The following is a 21,287-nucleotide window of genomic DNA, read 5'->3' as shown; positions in this document are numbered from 1 at the left end:
CACACTCCCAAGGTTCCACAGTCTCCCCAAACAGTGCATGCTAGGCATCCCAACACATGGCTACCCCAGAACTGAGAAGACAGAGTCAGGCATTTGCTGGACTTGCTGCTGAGGTTGGGAGACAGAGGAGCTGGGATCTAGGCCCAGCACCATCCGATCCCAGAAGTGTTCCCTTTCCAGTCTACTACAATGTTTACACAAAACACTTTAGCCAGTTGTGATGACTAATAGTGTCAACCGGATCCACAATCACCTAGGCGATAACCCCTTGGGCGTGTCTGTAAGGAACTGTTTGGATTGAATCAGTTCATTCCTACCCCGGATGTAGGTAGCACCCTTGCATGCACTAGGGGTCTGGGATGAATGAAAGGAGAAAGCAAGCTAAGCCAGCGTTCCTCACTCCCTGCTTCCTGACTGCACATACAATGTGCCCAGCTGCCTCCTGCTCCTGCCTCTGTGCCTTCTACACCATGGTGGTCTGCAGAACCAAGCTGGGAACCAGAATACCACTCCTTGCCAGGCATTTGACACAACAGGAAGAAAAAAAGAAAAAAACACAGCCATAGATTGTGAAGATGCCACACCTGTCTGACTTACATACGGCAGTGTCTTTGTATAAGTTCCTCTCCAAGCTTCGGTAAGACTGTCACAGTGTGGTCCAGCTAGGCCCTGCCCCCATCAGTCAAAGAATCTTCCCATCTGCTGTGCATCTCTGGGGAGTGCAGAGATCTTGGGGAATAAACAAAGGCATCTCATCAGAGAAGACCCAGGACTTCTGGACTTCTGCCGGGAGCTGAAGGGAAAGGACATTCACCCCAGAGTCTGCAGGGTGAGTTTGGCCGATCCGTTGCTGATTTGTCTTCCTATCATGAGGTTCTCATCACATTCCTCATTAGGAAACAGAGTGTGTCTCCCTGGGAGGTCCGTGGGCCACCTGCAAGGACCTAGGGTGCTTGAGAGTAAGAAAGAGTCCTGAACCCAGCCCCATCTTTGGATTCCAAACTCTACGGGTGGGACCTAGGAATGCATGGCCAGCCCTGCTGCGGGGCCCTCAAGGGCTACAGAGGAAAGGAAGATAAAGATGAGAGAATGTGGAAACCAAACACTGCTTCTCTGACATTTTTATCCTGAACCCGTCCTTGTCCTCCAAGACTGAGATCCAGGTCAGCATCCACGGTGCCCTGGCTCACCTGGCACCTGAGAAAAAGCGGGCCTTCACCACAGAACTCATCTCACTATGGTCTCAGAACAGTCTGCCCTGCCAGGCCCGGAGCTGGGTGGAGAAAGGATCTCACTCATCCTTGTATCTCCGGCCCGGCCCAGTGCCTGGCGTGCACTGAATGTAAATAATATCCGTGGGTACTGTTGTTGATAACCCAGAATGCCAGCTGCCAGGGGAAGCAGGAAGGGCTCTCACACATTCCCACAATGAGGGCCCTGTTGCAAACACTTTCTTGGTTGTTCTGGGGTCCACAAATGTCACCGGATGGTGCATCTGTTTGGTCTTCCTACCTAAACCACAGAGCAGACATTTAGTGGTGTGGCCCCATTCATTAGGGTCCTGATTTTACTCCATTAAAAACACATACTACTAAGACACATTTGTCACTGGCTGAAATAAACAGTTACTGTGATGGCCTTACGCTAAAGTGGTTCAGGAAGTAAAGAGAAAGCTCATACTTCCAATCAAAACAGGCAAAAGCCTCAGTCATTCTCGATTCAGCCAGGCTGCCTAGAAGGGAGGCAGAGTTCCAGGCAACTGCGGTCTCCAAGCGTCTAAAGAAGTGAGAAGAAATCCTACATGGAAGGAACTAAACTCCCACAGAGACCACCAAGGACTGGGAACATATAAACCAACAATCGTTAAACCACAGTAAGGCACAAACAATAGAGAACACCAAGGACATCGGGTAGTCGCCACAGGTGAAGTAAAAGCAGTTGTGGGGAAATGAATTAAAGAGATTTAAAAAAGTAGAGAGAGGAAGCAAGAAGACAGCCACCAATAAATGACCAGGCATATGAACAATTTGAAGGATGGGTTAAACAGAAGATTTGACACCGTGAGCCAGACTATATCTATAGACACAGAAACGGACAATACGAGAGGAAGTCACCAAGGGAAGGAAGGGCAAGTCCAACTTATGTCTAACGAGAATCTCAGCAGGCAAGGCTGAGGATGGAAAGGCCACACTGGAGAGAGAATGGCGGAGTGTCATTCAGAAGCGATTTACAGGCCAAATGCAGAGAAAACATACTCATTCACTCAAGAAACATTTAGTGAGTACTTAGCGCATGCCCATTGTGTTTTAGAGGCAACTCTTCCAAGAGAAAACAAGAACGTCTGCACCAGGACAGTTAGACTCACGACAGATTTCTCCAGAGCAAGATGGAAGGTGCGGGATAGATCCACATTCTTCAAAACGGAGCGAGGATTAGAAACAGCCTTTACTGAAGAACACTGCATCTCCCTTCTGGGCCCTCGAGGTGCACAGAAGCAGAATGGATGCCTGCCCTCCCTGCCCCATCCCTTGGATCCAGCTCCTCTACTTTGCTCCACTCTCCTGCTTGACTCTGCACACAGTCGTGTTCAGCACTCAAGGTGCGGTGCTCACAGTTACAGACCTGACACAAACCCATCACAGCCTCTTCAAGGCCGAAGAAGTGAAGACAAGACCAAGGTATTTTAATGCCAGCATTTACAAATATTCTATTCCAGAACTCTGAAAAGGTGACCCAAAGTCTCCACTGTTCTAAACCGTTGTCTCCTTCGGTTGTAGGTCCCACACGGATCATCCCATGATGAAATCACCCCCAAGCAGAAGCAGCATCTCTTAGTTTGTATGCCAAGCAAAAAGGCTTCTCCAAGCCCCACCTACTTGCAGAACCAGCCCTGAGATGTGAGCATCCCCGGGGTTGGTGGAGACCACTCTGCTCTACAGCCCTCTTACCCGTGCCCAGACATTTCCCACTTAAAGTACGAGTCACTACACTGACAATGGCCTGAGAGACTCTTTATGGTCCCCATTTTTCATGTCAGTTAAACTCTTTTCTAAGTTTTTGGTTATCATACAAAGTAGGAGGCCCCATTACAGCATCGCCAGCCACGCGTGTCATTTCACCATCACTGCCTTAGTTTGCTTCCCTCAGAGAGAGTGGCTGGACCTGACATAGTGGAGTCCAGCAAGCTGGCCCTTTGACCTAAGACTTCTCCTACAGAAGGATGGAGGAAAACAGCTAATGACAGGGGGCCACACACCTGGAAAGATGACTTTCAAGACTAATGATGAAATAAAAATATATAAATATAAAAAACCCAAAACACATTTATTACCTACAAATATACATTAAAGCAGTGGTTCTCAACCTTCTCCTAATGCTGTGCCCCTTTAATACAGTTCCTCGTGTTATGGTGACCGCCCCCAACAATAAAATTATTTTTGTTGCTACTTTGTAGCTGTAATTTTGCTACTGTTGTGAATCGTAATGCAAATATCTGATATGTAGGGTATCTGATATCCATCTCCTGAGGAAGGGTCATTTGACCTCCCCCAAGGGGGTTGAGACCCACAGGTTGAGAACCACTGAGGAAAGGTGGAAAGGAGATATCCTATAGAATAATGGGTGAATATAGTATGGATATGAATCAAGGTACAATAAACAACATTTTAAAAACATGAATTAAAGCCGGGCGGTTGTGGCGCACGCCTTTAATCCCAGCACTCGGGAGGCAGAGGCAGGCGGATCTCTGTGAGTTCGAGACCAGCCTGGTCTACAAGAGCTAGTTCCAGGACAGGCTCCAAAACCACAGAGAAACCCTGTCTAGAAAAAAACAAAAAAAAAAAAAAAAAAAAAAAAGAATTAATAATAGAATGACAAAGAACATTTATAAATACTGATCAAAAGATGGGGGAGCAGCGGCTATATTCAAGTGTTCTAAGTTTCTTAGATTGTCTAAGAGAAGATCTAGGGGGTTAGAGAGACGGATCAGTGGTTACGAGCACTTGCTTCTCTTGCAAAGGACCAAGGTTCTGTTCCAGCATCCATACGGCCTCTTACAACTGCCTATAACTTCAGTTCTAGGGATTCTAACACCTTGTGGCCACCTGTACAGAAGTGGCACACACACAGGCACACGGGCACACAGGCACACGCATAAATAATCCTTTCTTAAGATGGAAGAAGCTCCCGCATTCCATTCAGGCTCTGTTGAATAAGCGTGTTCAACTTTCCAGGAGTAATCACTAAAAGAGGTGAAATAAAGCAGCTGTATTTCCAACAAATAAGAGAAGGAATAAAACGGAGTAGGAAAAACAAGTCTTAACTATTTTGCTTTCACAGAAGGAAAAACATAGAAAGGCCAAGATTAAGAAAAAAAAATGGTCTAACAAGCCTAAACTCACCAATTTCCCACACTCATTTAAAGAGATCAAGTACCACACTACTTAAGGAGCACTGAGGCTGGGACCTTGGGTGCTCCGTCACCAGCCCAGGGTGCTATGGGGACACAATGGAACCTCTACGACGGGGAGCCTCGTACAAGGAAGTGCCCTTGAAAGCAACAATAGGGTACCTATCTACCCTGCTTCCGGACCGTGCACAGACGTCCACCACGAGAAGCTGTGTCATCACAGGCCCAAGTGATGTGGTCAAGTGGCCAAGGGCTGAATCTTCTGAAACCGCGAGCTGAGATACAGCTTCCTCGTTGTAAGCTGATTGTCTCTGGTACTTTGCCACAGAAAGGGAGAGCTGACTACCACATGGACACTAAAACGTGTTCCAGAAAAGCAAAATCATCTTCTGCGCCTCTTAGGAGCCCCTTAAAACTACCGGAAAACAGGGGATTGGAAATTCAAGGTAGCAAAAAGATTAATTATAGGTAAATACTAACCAAAGAAAAGATGGAATTGCCATATTAATAGCAGGTGATAAAGATATTAATACAAAACATACCCTGGATCTCCTATCAGATCTTATACTATAATAAAGCCTTCAATTCACTATGAAGAATTCACACGCACACACATTCAGTAAAATTACATCTTGTATAAAAAATCCTAAATAAAATAATGTTTTGTAATTATGAATCACCAGCATATGAAAACTGAACTCAGATATAGAATGCTTTAACAGTAGACATAGCTGGGTCCAGTTGTTGAATGCCTATAAAATCTATACTTTATACTAAAAACCAAACATTCTTGCCAAGCATGAAAGGAACACTTGACTTCTGACAAGTCTATGAAGCAAAGTTAATAAAAGTAAAAAAAAATCAGTATCATAAAAATCACATTCTCTGACCATATCACCAAGAAAAAGAACGCAAAAAAAAATTTTAAAAGGAGCCAGCTTAAATTAGTTTAATAATTAGTCTCTAAAAATAAAGTGTGAGTCAAGGAAGGAAGAGCAATGAGGATTTAAAATACTAAGAACTGAGTAACAGTTAACATACACATTTTGGCAGGGTGGCTGGCGCAGGGAGACAGCTCTAGAGATGTGAGCAGCAGCCAGAACTGATATCCCTGGCCACAAGAGACGTATGAAGTCCTCGGAAGGACGCAGGGCAGGTCACTGACTGCAGCGGGAAGCTAGAGTCCATTGGAAACTGTGTATGAGGGTAGAGGGCCGATGAAAAAGACGAGGGTAGCAATTGAGAAGGAAGACACGGAGCTGAAAATGACAGGGATCTTCCTCACAGCAGAGAGGAGCTGGTGAGATCACAAGGGTGAAGTGGTAGAGACTCTGATTGCCCCCAGCAGGTGGAGAACGACCTTTCTCAGTGTTTTAACTTCTCTTTATTTTATTCTTTTTTGCAATCGGATGATTTTGGACCAAGTACAGTATATATGCTCATGTGGGGGAATGTATATATTGAGAGAGGGCTGAATTTGTTCTTCCTCCTATAACCTTCAACTTGTCTATGTGAAGAGCCAGGACAGAAAAGTGTCTCTGTTCAAACACAGGTTCCAGATGACAGGCTAGTCTCGTTCATTTGATGAGCTTCAACAACGATGGAGGCTTTGAAGTTACTGTACCTAAAGGCATACGCCTCCAGAATTCTTCCCTCTCCTCCCCTCCCCTCTCCTCCTCTCTCCTCCCCTCCCCTCTCCTTTCCTGCCCTCCCCTCCACTTCCATTCCCTCCCCTCCCCTTCCCTCTCCTTCCTTCCCTTCCCCTCCCCTCCCTTACCTCCCCTCACCTCCCCTCTCCTCCCCTCCACTTCCATTTTCCCCTCTCCTTCCCTCCTCTTTCCTCCCCTTGCGTTCTCTTCTCTCACCCCCCCCCCTTTCTTTTGCTTCCTGTTTGTTAGCTTCCAGGCAGAGACTCTCTGTATATCCAGGCTGGTCTCCAGTTAATAACCTCTCTTCTTCCACCTCCTGCACTGTGGAACTGCAGTCACTAGGGCCAGCATTATAAGACCGTTCAGAGTCACTAAAAGACTAGTGTCTGTTTAGGAGCCTTTGTGCATAGATGTAAGTTACCAAACTGCTTCGTAGTCTATTGGAGTCAGAAGTTGGGTATTAGAGGTAAGAATATGGTAAAAATAGCAGACACCAATGTTTATGTTTAAATTTGCCCCCCCCCCCCATCTTAACGTGCTACCAGCCTGGCCTTAAATATCTGATCTTTGAACTGCATCAGCCTCTGCAAATACAGAGATTACAGCCGTGTGCTGCCACACCCAACATGCACAGCCATTTATTATTTTATAATAATTTCTTGCATTTGTGTTTTTATGCCAGGACATTAAACAGCTTGATTAGTCTAAGAGGGTTTCCTTCAAGGCCAGTGCGATGACTCACTATGTAAAGGCACCTGCTGCCAAGCCTGCGATCCAGTCCCAGGACCCACGTATTGGAAGGAGATAACTGATAGATGCAGTTTTAAAGAGTAATTCTTCCAGTGAGGCACTTTAAGGGTGTGGACATCTCGGTGTAATTTATGTTACATTTTGAGATAGAGCTCTGCTGTTATGCCTTAAACTGTTGGGCACAAGCAACTCTCCTAGGTCAGACCAAGTCCTGGGATTACAGGTGTGTGCTAACTCACCTTAGCCCTCTCGCCTTCTCTTTGCATGTTTGATTTTGTTTTTGTTTTGGCTTATTTTTAGGAAAGTAATAAAAGGCTCCTTGATGATAAAATTTCATTCCTTAAAACACCTAGAATTCTCACCCCTCTCCTGTGGGACTGGGGGTTAAACACAAAACAGTCAGCGAATGCTGAATTGAACAAGGTGACTCAGTTGCCACATACAGCATTGATTCTGATCCCCAGATATGAGCTAGTAAAGAAGGATTTTTACTGGTGCTTGGATTCAATGAGGCACACCACACTTTACATGCCATCCTTAGCTCTGCATATAGACATAGCCCAGACAATAACATACATCTGTATTTGCTCACAGACTAAATCCGGTACTATTTTGAAAACTACACATTTAGAAACTTGTTGAAGTGCAGCCAAGGGAGTCCATAGAAGCAAATTCATAGCTCTAAATATTTACATTATTTTTAAAAAGGCTAGAAAGTTTGAGCAGAAGATTCAACTTAGCCTGGGAAAAACATACCAACACATAGTAAAGAGGAGAAAATGAGGTGGAAAACAAATGATGCCAAAATTGGGTATTTAAATAAATAACATAACAGATACTCCAGTGATCAAGAGAGAAAAAAAAAGGGGGGAAGACACAAATGACATTACACATTCAAATGATATAGCAATATAATCTCTCTGGAAATTTTAAATGTATATTTTGCCTGCATGTATGTCTGTATACCACATGCATCCTTGGTACCCATGGAGGTGAGAAGAGGGATTTGGATGCTCTGGAACTGGAGTTACAGATTGCTGTAAGCATCCCTGTGATGCTTAGAATTGAACCTGCTCTGGAAGAGCAGTCAGGGCTTTTAGCCACTGAGCTATCTCTCCAGCCCCAGTACTTCTTTCTAAACTGTCCATAGTGAACTAGAGATCCTGCTTAGGCCAGAACTGTGGCTTGGCTAACTCCCTTCTCCAGCACACACAATAGCTCAGTAAAGAACTTAGCAGATCCTTAGGGAGCCAGCATTAGGCTGGCACTGTGGGGGATCACCCTACCCAGTTGGCCTTTATCTTAGGACAATTGCACAGGAATCAAACCAGGCTTTTAAGGAATAAGGAGGAAGCCTGAGAACAAAGCAGTCAGCACTCTCTCCAACAGATCATCCACATCCCTGACCTTTCTTGTATTTCAGAAGAAAAGAGATGGCAAAGCAATGGTTTACCCTGAAATAGAAAGATGACTTTTGTTCCTTCTTGGTGCTAGCAAGCACTCAAAAAATTCTCACCATCAATCTTAAAGGATCCCTCCCTGGGTAGTGATTTGAAACATTCAGTAGGTAAGGGCTCTGATTTAATGTTTATATTCCATTGAAGTGATTCTGCCCCATAACTAACAAAAAATCCATCCTGAGGAGTTCAGCACAGATATGAAATCTCCTTGAGTATAGACATTGACAGTCGCTCCTGAGTTAGCTCCTTGGAGTTCCTTCCAGTTGTTAGGAAGCTATGGCTAGGGTGAATGTGTTCAAAACAATGTCTTTCCCTTGTTCACAAGGATGATAAGAACCCATTGCACCAATGACGTCACAGCTTCCCCAACAGCCAGTCTGGCTGGTATATTCCCAATGCCACCAAGTGAAACACAGGGCACATTGACTGGAGGACCACCACAGGAATAGAGAGCTAAATTTGACCCATGGCAACCTCCATGACAGCTTGGGACCCTGACAGGTTCTCTGACATCATCAGCTCTTCCTTCTACGAAGCTAAGACCATTTATCGTGTCTGCCCCTACAAGTACCACCACAGCCTGTCCACTTTCACTTCTTCCAGAGTGTCCCCTTTGTATGTCTTAAACTTCAGGTCTCTGGAAATATTGCTTAGTCCATAACATCTGCGGAAGCTAGAACTACAGTTGTGCTCACGACTTTGATAGTATCTGAAATGGCAGAAATGAATTTGTTCACATTCAAAATGAAAGAAAGCAGGAGAGAGTCTGGGAGGGTCTGTGGGATTCTGAGTTACTTTTAGGATAGATGGGGGAGGGAGGGTTTCTCCCGGGAGCTGGCACATGAAAGATAAAGCCACAAGAAGCGAAATCTCTCCAGTAGGTTTCAAAACCTCATCTGCAGCTTTAAGGAAGACAGTCCTAAATAACCCTTTAGCTCGCCCGTGAAGCAGTCTGACCCCTGTTCTGTGCACACTGAGACGTCACCTGCTAGTGACCATAATGGCAAAAATAGAATGAGAAGCCGGGGCTGAAGAAGTTAATTGACACACTGTAGCCACCCAGCCCCCTAGAGGCCATGACAGGACCATCTCCTGATTTCCTACTCCTCGGCTCCATTTTTAGGAACTGTCAATCACGCAGTAAAGTTCTATCAACCCTGGAACCCCAGCACAATCCTGAAGTAGCCGTCAGAGGATTTGCACACAGATTTTTATGGCCCTCATTTTCAGTGCCCAAGGATCACATTCATTCTTGTCAACCTTTCTAGAGTTTTGGAAGGCTTTTTACAGTCATCTTTTTAATATAACATATGTATGCACATGAGCATATATGCACTCTTGAAGAGGGTACATGTGTATTTCTCTGTGTTCATGAGCTTCTTGGTTTTTTGTTTTGTTTTTTATTTTGTTTTTTTCAAGACAGGGTTTCTCTGTAGCTTTGGAGCCTATCCTGGAACTAACTCTTGCAAACCAGGCTGGCTTCAAACTAACAGGGATCCACCTGCCTCTGCCTCCTGAATGCTGGGATTAAAGGTGTACGTCACTACCACCCAGCAACTTGTTTTTTGAGGCAGGGTCTCTGGAACTTCACTGAGTAGGCTACCATACCCATGTATAGCCTTACGGGAAAGAACAGCTTCATGGAGCTGTATCCTAACTTGACACACCACCACCAAGGACAGAAACTACAGGAAAGGCATTCCTGTCTCCTGATGTTCCTTGCTGTCTAAGCGAGTGTTTTGTCAAGAACTAAGAGACAAAAATTGCCTTCCTGCATTTACCTGAGTACAGTCAACCATCTTACAAGATTAAGCTGAGCAGTGACTTAGGCAGACTTAGAACAGTTAGTCCCGTGGACCGGATGCCTCTGAAGCAGTCTATAAGCTGACTTCAAACATGAAATCCGCAGCCTCCCAGCTCATGGTGCTGGAGGGTGTAGAATCAGACTTACGTTAGGGTCTGAGAGGGAGAGAGACCCCCTAAAAGTGTGGGAATTGCCTCCTCCTCAGACTCCAGCAGCCACCACAGTGTGTGGAGTGGGTGCCTCTCCTGCTGCCTTTCTATAGTTTCCTAGTGGAAAAATCATAAACTCTTTCCAATACCCCAGCTTTCCCAACTTCTCTTCAATTGCTGCTCTTTGTCCCCAAGCAGTTTTACCAAAATTACTACCCGGGAGAGCCTCGACCTTTGTCCCCTGCATTTCAGATAATCATTTGGGCACTGGAAAAAAAAATTGCTGGTCCTCAAGTCTTCAAAGTCAAGTCCTCTTCTCCTAGCCCCCCCTCCCCCCGCGAGGATAAACCAGATGTACCAACATAGTTCAACACCACTTGAAGGCAGAAAGTCCCCAGTCAAAAGGGGACCCATAACTTCCAATCACTATGCTAACACATCTCAGTGACAACCGAGGAGGCAGGTGTGGGAAGCATCTCCGAGTTGGCTTCTAGGAAAGTTTTTATTTTCACCTGAAATCAGATCATCTCTTAGCCTTGGGACAGGGACATAAACAAAAGACTTTCCCGGGTATTTTCAATACAAGCAGTTGTAAGCATGCGCTGAAACCTAGTGGGTCCCCAAAGCTGATCATCCGGAGTGGGGTCTCCAAGTCAGGAAAACTTCAGAGACCTAGTCTGGCGACCACCTTCTCACACTTGCAGTGTGGCGGCGAGGTAGAGCACAGAGCCATGCTTACCTGGCTGACGATGGTGGAGTGGGTCTCCACATAGTGCCAGTCCCCGCTGCAGGGCACCAGGGGCGCAGAGCGGTTGGGGAAGGCAGCGAGTGGGTCGCAGCTGAGCTCCGGACTGGTATTGGTGGCTTCCAGCAGGTAGCGGTGGCAGTGGCCTTGGCCTCGGCGTTCAGCCGGAGCGCGGAGCTCCGGTGCGGTGAGGTTCCACTCCTCCTCGGGGCTCCAGGAGCAGCGCTCGGCTAGCTCGGTGGCACGCGGCCCACGACACCAATAGTAGTCGGGCTGGCTGCCCAGGAAGACCACGCCAACGAAGAGGAAAGCGAAGGTGACACCGGTCAGGCACAGCAGCAGGAACACGCGCCGCTGGAAGCGCCCGAACTCGCCCGCCTTCCTCAGCGCCTGGTCGAACGTGGGCATGGTGCGCCCCGCCACCCCTCGTCCTGCTGCCCGCCGCTCCGCCTGCAAGTGACCCGCGGGCGCCGCCGCCCGCAGCTCTGCACCCGCCGCCCCCGCCTCGTTCGCTCCTCTCTCGCCCTGGCAGCCCGCCCCGGGCCGCTCCTCCCGCTCCAGGCTCCCGGCCTCCCGCCCGTTCGCGCCCCGGGCTGGCGGAGACCCGGAGAGCAGGTTGGGGGTGGGTTCACAGCGGTGCCACCATGCACCAAGGTCCCGGACCTGTAGCCTGCCCTAAAGAGACAACCCGGGTCAGAGTTCCCTGGGTTCCAGGATCACCCAGCCTCACAGACCCCGAACTCTGCAGACTCCAGGACTTGCCACCAGTGTTCTGAGACTGCTGGAGCAGAAGCCACTGAAATCCCAAGGTGACAGTCGGCCAGCTCCAGGAACAGGACTTCACACCTGCCCCTGCCCTGCGTGGGACGTTGGAGACATAGCAGAAACTGACTAACTATTCCAGCAGGACAGAGGGACAGCACACAGGGCTAAGAGATTTGCTTGGCCCCAAAGTTCAACAGGAGAAGGGACCACTTTTAGGCAAAGTCTTTTGCAAGTACTGGCATCCTGAATCTCTGGGAAACAACGGTGTTTGGTCATTTGACTCCATCATAGCGTCTTTGCTGCGTCTCTAAGATCTGCAGATCCTGTAGTATGCACAGCATGTGTGGTCCGCACCACAACGCCCCATCGGCCGGTCCAGTGTGTTAGCAATCAGCCGCCAGGCTGCAGGTTCCCCAGTGCTGAGCAGTGCATCTGAGTTAGCGCGCTCTGCTCAGTATTCTAATTTCTCCAGACAGCTCTTCTCCCGGTCCCTACCTCATGCCATCAGCCAGCCTTTAACTAACTTTCTCAAGGGACCCAGAGAGTGCAGATCTAACTCCCTTCCCCGCATACAGCAAACATGGCAGAGCCAGGCTGCCTTGTTCCAGCCCATCTCGTTCCCCTTACTACTTGTGACCCGGAGGAATTTAATTGACCAGCCCTGATTTTCCCATCTTCTAAGTGGGTCTATCAACATACCTACTTTATAGGGTCCCCCATATAGACTGAGTGGATTAACAAGAGGAAAACACCAGAAAAGGCTCCGGGTTTTCACTCAGTAATCATACCTGCAGCTGCTCTTTGCTACTGAGCAGACATCACCACGGATGGGCTCAAGAATGGCTGCAATCGTAGGGCATAGAAAGACCACCCCCTCTCTCTCCCTCTCTCTATCTCTCTCCCTCTCTCTCACTCACACCACCTACTCCCCAGCCACTTCTGCATTTGTGTATTTCACACCTCACTCGGCCCATTTGTAACTGTCTGCTGGAATCTCCCCACCCCAGCCGCCACACCCAGTAGGCCTCCCCTCTCCAGCCCACTTCTGCCTCCTGACCTGGCTGTTGCTGAAAGCATATCTCTCCTGCCCCAGACTCAGAATCTCAGGAGCACCCCAGTCCCTCTCACTCCTTAGTTTTTAACTGAGGTGACTATGCAAGGTGACGCTCAACCCCTGACCCCACACAAGCACACCCCAGGCTCCTTTTCCTGTCCTGTCTTCAAAGCTCTCATCCCCAGCTAATCTCTGTACACATTTATTCGTTCATCTTATAGTTTTACTCGTGACCTCATTCTTGCTCCCCTACATCTCAAGTTTCACACAGGGAGAAAAGTTTGCTCTGGGCCTCAGGTAGGTACCAACAGTCGTGCACAACACGTCCCTAGCAAACGTTCCTGTGATAAACGCAGGCTGACTGTCATGTCCCGCCACTCTTGAGTGTGCCCTGTCTCCCTCTTCTCCGACTTCTGGTCCTCGCTGACGGTCAGCTGCTCTAGGCACGGCAGCCTCTGTCCTCCGGGCCAGCCTGCTCTGAGGACGACTTTCCATGAGGCAGACAGACAGCTTGGCAGTTCTTCCTTCAGAGACTCGTCTTGCTGTCCAAGTCAAACCTTCACATCTCAATGCTCTTTCCAAGTCCTAACCTACTCTTTCTGTCCCCTGCTTGTGTTTTGTTTTGTTTTGTTTCTTGAGGACTTACTGGGTTTGGGGGAGACATTATTTGCATATCTGTGGGCTTTGCTCATGAATGAACCTACATGAGAACACGGGTGCCATCTTCTTAATCTGTGGATTAACATCTGTTTCTCTGGCACTATAAGAAATCTCAGTTTGGATGGAATAAAATACTCCTTTTTCATAGCCCGTCAAAAAAAATCATGCTTTCTCACATTCACGCACACACATGCACACTACCCAGCGCTCAGTGCTAAACAGCACTGAGCTACACCCTGGTCCTTTATAAAGCTTTACTAAATGGTATCTTCACATTGAATTTTAATATCTCTGGAGCGAATTCTGTGCAGAGTATGGCAGGATCTAATTTTACTCGTGCCTTCCACATGATCGAGCAGCGCGCTGAACGCCCATAACTTCGCCTGGATTCACAGCTCTGTCTCTGTCTTTATGAGACCCCTAGTTGTGCCGGAAGACCCTGATCCGTGCCCTCCATCCTGGCCTGTGTCTGTCTGTCTGTCTGTCCCCAAGCTGCGCCACTGTTCACCACTGTCTATCACCATCGTAATAACGAGTACAGCCAGTCCTGCCCCTCCTCCCCACTCAACCCGCCCTCTTCAGAGTGAACTTGGCCATTCCTGGGGCTCTTATCTCCAGATGCACTTTACATTTTGATAAATTCCATACATATTTGACTGAGACTTTTATTTAAAGTCATATGTGTGCTTTATTTTTCACCTCTGCTTTGAAGGGAATTTGAGAGAAAAAAAAAACTAATATCTCTTCTCTCTCTCTCTCTCTCTCTTTCTCTCTCTCTCATGTCTACACATGTGGGCACACATATTCACAACATACATAATGTATATGAGTATATACTATATATATATCATATGCACATATATGTATGTACAAAATACATATATTTCAGTGCTGAGAGGTAGCCCTGGGACACAGTTGTGTTAGGCAAGAGCTCTACCAATGAGCTATATTGCCAGACCTTGGCCTTTTTTATCTTCAAAACACTAAAAGCAGTTGGGTATATTGCCACACACCTGTAATCCCAGCACTTGAGAGGTAGAGGCAGGAAGACAGCCACAATTTTAGGGCCAGTCTTGTCTATATGGTGAGTTTTGACCATCCAGGGCTATGTAGTAAGAGCCGGTCTCGATAATAACAGCAAACCCATCACACACTGCTCTTCAGCTACACCATCCAATGTGGTACAGTTAGACACAAGTCCTTAAACTCTCATTCATGAGAAGGAAAAGGTGACAAACTGTGTTCCTCATGGCCACATGTGTTTAGTGGCTAACATGTGCTTTCTGAAAAAAAAGAATGTCTTTTCCTTCACCAGGGGACATCATTCTGGGGCATACTACTGACTAGATGTTGTGACCAACTAATTCTAGTTGGGGTTTCCAAAAACAACCAGAAATAGAACCCCCAGCCATACCACTCACACTACATAGCCACAACAGGAATAAAACGATATAATGAAAATACTTTTACTCCTATGTTCATTTTAACACCATTTCTAACAAGCAAGGTATGGAACCAAATATGACATCCATGCACATATGAGTGAAGGATCTGTGTATCAGTAGACGAAGGGAAGAAGAAAAAATATATGTCTCTGCAGACAGTGTGAGAGTATATGTGTACGAGGGGATGTTTTTCAGCCAGAGTAAAAGAATGAAATCCAGCCGCTTGCGGGACTGGCTGGAACTCAGATAGATCATGTTAAATAAAATAAGCTGGACACAAAAAGTCAAACCCACGTGTTCTCACCCACATGTGAAAACTTCAAAGACTGACCTGACTTAGGGAAGAGGAGGATCAGTGGTTGCTGAAGCCCAGGAGGGGTGGAGGAGATGAAGACAGAGGTTTTAGATCGGTTACCAAATGCAGCTGAAGGATGCCTTACCTGACGCAATAAGGTAAGCACATGACACCACAATTTAAGATGCATTTCTAAGCAGTTAGAAAAGTCCAAAGGCTCACAATACAAAGAAATGACCAGTTTTAAAGAGACTGAAAGTCTGAGTGGCCTGATTTGGTCAAAACCTACTATACCACACTCCACAAACATGTATAAGATAAAATGCTAATTGAATAATTAATTGCCCTCTGCCTTCAGCTTTTGTAAAACACACTAATGTGACTGCTTTTTTAAAGATCCCTTTTAATTATGTGTGTGATCACTTTTAGTTATGCTTGTGCATCTGTAGGGGCTATGTGCACATGAGATGCCAGAAGGCGTCATGGGATCCATGGAGCTGGAGCGCCAGGCAGTTGTGAGCCATCCGACACAGGAACGGTATAGCAAACAGTACCTCTGGGAAAGTATACGCGCGCATAACCACTGAGCCATTTCTCCAGCTCTGGAAACACGATTGTTTTGGTTTACTTGTCTGAAAATTACAGACGTCATTCTGACAGTTGTGGACTGGCGAGTATAAGGCGTTATACTCACCATATACTGAGTGACCAAGTTAAGTATATCTCATTTATTCTGTTCGGACAAAGTAAAGCATGTGCTCGTACACACACCCACACAAGTGTGCACGCACGCACACACACTCTCTCACACACACCACAATTTATTTGTCTTGGAAAACTATGATAAATGCTAAGATACAATCTTTTTCAATGCACTGAAGAGAACTTGGCAGGTGAACTGGTACCAGCACAGGCTTAGGGCAGAGAGCAAAAGGACTCACATCTTCCTTCCCTGGCTTCAAGGAGTAGGTCCGAATGCCCCAAGACTTGTTCTTCCGTAGTTGGCGCCGTGGAGCGGCTCTTTCCACCTTCACGTGTTAACGTAGCAGGAGCTCCGCCTGGGCACTGCTCTTACTCTATGGCTGCAGCTGCCCCACCCCAGCCCCAACTGAACTGACCAATGGCCATCATCACCTTTCACTTTGTCGATTGATTTTAATTACTTCCCTGGAAGAAAACTTTGAGTAGAAAAGTTGCTGATACTGTATCCTTTTCAAAATGCATATGTTGTATGGTTAATCCTGCTGGGACCAGCTCTGGATACACCCTGCACAGTGATGCCTGTTGCTTGACTTCTCCTCTGATCAGCAAGGACACCTTCCGGTCCCCGTTCTGCAGCCCTCCTGTTGCCTGATCCCTCTTGGTAGAACTCTTATTTTGCCAGCACTGACACTTTAGGCATAAATGTGACCCACCGAGTTCCTGTCTCAGCGCCTTAGCCGCCACGGAGATGGCTTTTGGTAGATACTTAGGGAAGGTGAGGTCACGAGAATGGGGCCCTCGTGATGAGATCAGTGTCTTTCTTTAAATGATATGTGTTCCTTTAAAGGAGCAGAGCGAGAGAAGAAAGCCTCTCTGACCAGCCGCTGCTATCGCTTGGTCCTCCAGCTGCAGGACGGTGGGAAAATCCGTGCCTGTCGTTCAGGGTCCCCATGAGTGGTGTCCATCTCAGCAGACAGGCAGACTGAGACAGTTGACATCCAGTTGCTTCCAGCAAGAATCCTGAGCAGTCAGCGAGAGGCTGAAGATGACAACCAAGAGCTACCGTCACCGTGTGAAGCCTGCAAAGGCGCAAATGTCCTCAGATAGAAAACGGTGATATTAGCAGGAAAACAAAATCCTTCTCAGCCAGGCTCTCACCAGCCACAGGCAAAAGAGACCAAGTCTGTAACAGTTTAAAAGTCCATGTGCTAACTTGTGCTGCAAAAATAAAAATAAATAAATAAATAAAACAAAACAAAATAATAAAAAAAATCACAGAGTGGAATATGGCGTCTCTCCTCTGGGCTCAGTAGAGCACTGTCTGGGGGACATCATGGGCGGGCTTGAGTCACACTGGGAGGAAACTGGATTTCTTCTTGGAGTGACCAGTCTTCCGTCTTCCACCCTGGGCTACAGAGTGTCCACCCTTGTGAAGTTCATGGCTCCAGCCCAGGAGCCACTAATCTCCCTGGACTCTTAGTCCCCAGCTGGTGGGACAATTTGGGAAGGTAGTGAAACCGTTAGGAGGTGGAGCCTCACTGGAGAAGGTGAGTCACGGGGGATGGGCTCTGAGGTTTTATGGCTGGAATTCACTTCCTGTTCTGTCCTTTTTCTGCTTCCTGACCATAGACACAATGTGACCTGTTGGTGTCCCTCTCCTGGCAGCATGTCCTCCCCACCACAGTGGCCTGTGTTCCCTCAAAGTGTGAGCCAAGATAAGCCCTTTCTCCCTTAAGCTGTTTATTTCTGCTTATTTGGCTGCAGTGTCAAGGAAAGTAACACAAGTCTACTTCCCATTTGTGATGGGCCATGGGCTCAAACTGTCTTTTCCTTTAACTACAAAGAAAATGCAGACAGTGCAGGAACTCAGGTCATTTCTAAAGCAACTTCCTTAAATTTACTGAGATGAGTTTGCTAATACAGAGCAGAGAATGCTGGCAGATTCCGTATTCAATGGTCCTGATTGACAGCAAGTGGAGGCTACATCTGAGAGCGCTAGCAAGAGAGGAAAGCCAAGGGAGAAGAGGCTCACACATGCACATCTCATAGGAGCCATGCTGAGTGAGATGGTAGCCCACTGTCGCCTTGTTTTCAGATTATGATGTCTCAGATAGGCAGTCATTGGAATCCACAGCCCGAATTCTGATCTCAAATCCACAGCAAGAGTTGTGTGTGGGATGTGTTACTTTTTCTAAAGACAGATTGAGGATCCAGTGCTGTGGGACAATGATTTTACCCTGTAAAGATTTGTTTCTTGTACTTGTTTAATGAAATGTTGATTGGCCAGTAGACAGGCAGGAAGCATAAGCAGGGTGACCAGGCAGGAAATAGAGGCAGGGCAATGAGAACAGGAGAATTCTGGGAAGAGTAACGCTCAGTCTGCAGTCGTCACCCAGACACAGAGGAAGCAAGATGTGACTGCCTCACCAAAAATGGTACCAAGCCACATGGCTAACATAGACAAGAATTATGGGCTAATATAAGTTATAAGAGTTAAGAAGAAGTCTGCGCTAATAGGCCAACCAGTTTATGATTAATGCAGACCTCTGTGTGATTCTTTGGGACTGAATGGCTGCAGGGCTGAGCGGAACAGAAACTTCAGTCAACACCGTAGTCTTCAGCTTTCTGCTGTGGACTGATGTTCTCTGAGGAAGCCACTTCTGTGGTGAAGATCTGGAAGAAGGCTTGGCTGACTAGAATCATGGTGTGGAGAGATGCGATGTTGAAAATTGGGAGCCAAAGAGACCATGGTCCTATCTTAATTCTCCTAGTAGCGTACTCTGCTGTCAAGGGCTCGGCAGAATGTCCTAGCAAAGCAGCCTGTAAATTCATGTGCTGATTTCTGACTTTCTGTTGTTCTGTGACTGACAAAGAATGTTCATGTAACCTCTTCTCCAGAGGTACATGTCACCCAAAGCAACCTGAATCTGTGTCACTCGTATGCAGCTCAGAATCAACTATTGTTTTCATTTTTGTCTTTGTTTTTCCTTTGGGGCCATCAACCCTGCCCCTCTGCCAATCTAGAGCATGCTCCAACTGCGCATCTTGCTCCCTCGCTTTCTGAGGAAAGCCAGCCACACACTTCAATGGTGCCAGGCTGTGGGCTAAGCTTTCTATGTATGAACTTTGGAGAACATTCCAGATCCGAGTACAGCATTCTCTGGTCTCTTAGCGTTCGTAGCATGAGGCCCCTTGCCAGGGCTGCTCCTGTGTGCTTTATATATTGTGTCACCTTTCATCTTAGAGTCCCGTTAACCAGGTACCTCCCAGGAAGGGTAGACGACTCGGGGAATTCAGACCACAATGTCCTCTTCTCCATCCTCAGCACCTCTGGGTATCCTCATCACCGCCACAGCTGTGAAATGCTCCATTCCCTCTTCTGTGACTTTCTGCAAATATAAAACTTCACTTGTGCTCCATCTTTAAAAAAAAGGGGGAGTGGGCTTATTTTATTTTTTTCATGCAGAGTGCCAGAGAGTCAGAACAGGGGCTGTGGACTTGGAGCTAGAATTACAGGTATTTGTGAGCCACCCGATGTGGATGCTAGGATCCAAACTCCAGTCCTCCAGTAGAACATTAAGAGATCTTGACTGCTGAGCCCTATTGCCAGCCCCTGTTTTTTTTGTTGTTGTTTTAAATAAAACCATTGTGTGCTTTCAATATAGACTATCTTTGGCATTGGACTATCAAAAACTTTTCATTTTCAAAACTGAAAGATATTCTCAAAGCCCCAATCACTCTGATTTCCTTCTTTTTCAGTCAGCCAACGAGAGACCAAAGAGTGTAAGAGACTCAACTGAAAGGCTTTGCTCAGTTTATAGCAGCAGTGGGCTTGAACCCAGGTTTGCACACAACTATAAGTTCCCCAGCTCACACTGATTCTTAGAATCTCTCATTTGTAGGTCATTCTTTTTTGTCAAAAATGTAATACATCATAGACAATTTTTTAAATAATTACTAAAATTAATTTGTGTGAATATAAGAAAATTTACTCAGTCTTCAGCCAAAAGAACATTGTCAGTAAAAATAATTTCTCCTCCCCCAGGAAATAAATGGAAGCTTTATATTGCCAAGGTAAAGATTTTGAGTATTCATATGACTTGAAAATGAAAACAATTCAACAACTTCTGAGTTCTATATTTGCTTAGGACAAAGTAAAGACGGCCTGTGAAGTCAGAGTGAGCTCTTTCCCTCAGAGGATGGTGCCAACATTAGTTTCCTAATTCTGCTGATGCAATCAATCCTTAATCACAGAAAAGAATCCTTGAGGGTCTGGGGACATGGCTCAGCTGACAGAGGGGCTATGTGGCATTCACGAAGCCCTGGATTCAGTCTCCAGCACTGCATGAAACCTCGTGCAGAGGCACACACCTGTAATCCAGAGAACCAGAAGTCCAGGTTCACCCTCAGCTCCATATTGAGTTCTAAGCCAGCCCCATCCTTGAGATCTCTTCTCTCAGAGCAACAACAACAAACCCATAAAGAACCATGGGAACTCACCATGCTATTTTTACAACTCCTTTGGGTCTTAAACTATTTTAGAAAGAAAAGGTATTTCCGAGTACTGGTACTGATCCACTGTAGGCTAGAGAGTCCTGAAAACCTTGTGGCAAAATGATCATGCCATTGAGCTCTTCCTCAGAAAAACATGACAAAATCCGCAGGGAGCCCCAAGTGCAGCCCCCAGAGGTGCCCCATCCTCAGTCCTAGTGTTGCTCAATGGCTCGGTTCACTCCAGAGCTCAGACAGATTTACAGGAGAGCCTGAGTTCTGACTCCACTATTTCCGCAGGAAATGCTTCAGCATTCCAGAAAACCAGTTTACAAGAGTATCCTTGCAGCCAGACTTCTTTTCCGCTGGCCTTTGTCTGTGTGCCTGCTTTCTGTCCTCAGAGCTGCCTTTGCCTAGAGGATATTTAACTTATGGGGCAGGAGAAACAAGAGCCGCGGGCCGTGAATTAATTCTATTGGAATTGGTCTTTACATAGACAAAGAAGCGAATCTGGTCAATATAGTGATCAGCCATATTTGCCCAAGCCAAGTCCCAGGAGGAAATGGTGCCTGGGCAGAGGTTTCGTGTTTCGACTGCTCCTTTGCTGTGTGAGCAATGGCTTCCAGTGACCCTTGCCGCCAGTTTATCCCTTCATCTGTATAGGCCTGCATCCTGAGTACCACCTGAGTCCAAGTTCTTTCCTCAGATTCTCTGATCAAACCAGGGATATCCCTGAGCATCTGTATTGTTCACCCAACACCCTCTTTGCCCAGGCTCCAATTTTGGTTGTCACCTATTTGGCCAGCCAGCACACATTCGAATCCAAACTCCAGACAGTCTCTCCTCTGCTGTATGTCAAGACTACCTGCCCACCAAAGCCGTATATAACCTAACCTCTGACCACATGACC

The 21,287-nt window shown here is 46.7% G+C and overlaps 1 protein-coding gene and 1 long non-coding RNA gene across 2 annotated transcripts in view; both read right to left on the bottom strand.

The window, feature by feature from the left end:
* The window catches only part of Slc22a3 (solute carrier family 22 member 3), an 86,676-nt gene extending 75,224 nt beyond the window's left edge, over positions 1–11,452 (bottom strand). Inside the window, exon 1 of the mRNA XM_050135900.1 lies at positions 10,960–11,452. Coding sequence (XP_049991857.1) covers positions 10,960–11,373 — 414 coding nt within the window. The 5' untranslated portion in view covers positions 11,374–11,452. The remainder of the gene's footprint in view (positions 1–10,959) is intronic.
* A 5,639-nt stretch (positions 11,453–17,091) lies between these two features.
* Positions 17,092–19,130, bottom strand: LOC126497728 (uncharacterized). The gene is made up of 3 exons (XR_007590680.1): positions 19,119–19,130; positions 18,431–18,579; positions 17,092–17,104 (listed from the first exon to the last, which is right to left on the bottom strand). It is a non-coding gene; the product is annotated as an uncharacterized lncRNA (long non-coding RNA).
* Between the last annotated feature and the right edge of the window lie 2,157 nt (positions 19,131–21,287).

The sequence above is a fragment of the Alexandromys fortis genome, unplaced genomic scaffold, assembly GCF_014885135.2.
Source record: "Alexandromys fortis isolate MF-2015 unplaced genomic scaffold, M_Fortis_MF-2015_v1.1 scaffold_23, whole genome shotgun sequence".
Lineage (NCBI taxonomy): Eukaryota > Metazoa > Chordata > Mammalia > Rodentia > Cricetidae > Alexandromys > Alexandromys fortis.
The sequence above is the reverse complement of the archived record's forward strand: the minus strand, read 5'-3'. Positions and strand labels throughout refer to the sequence as shown.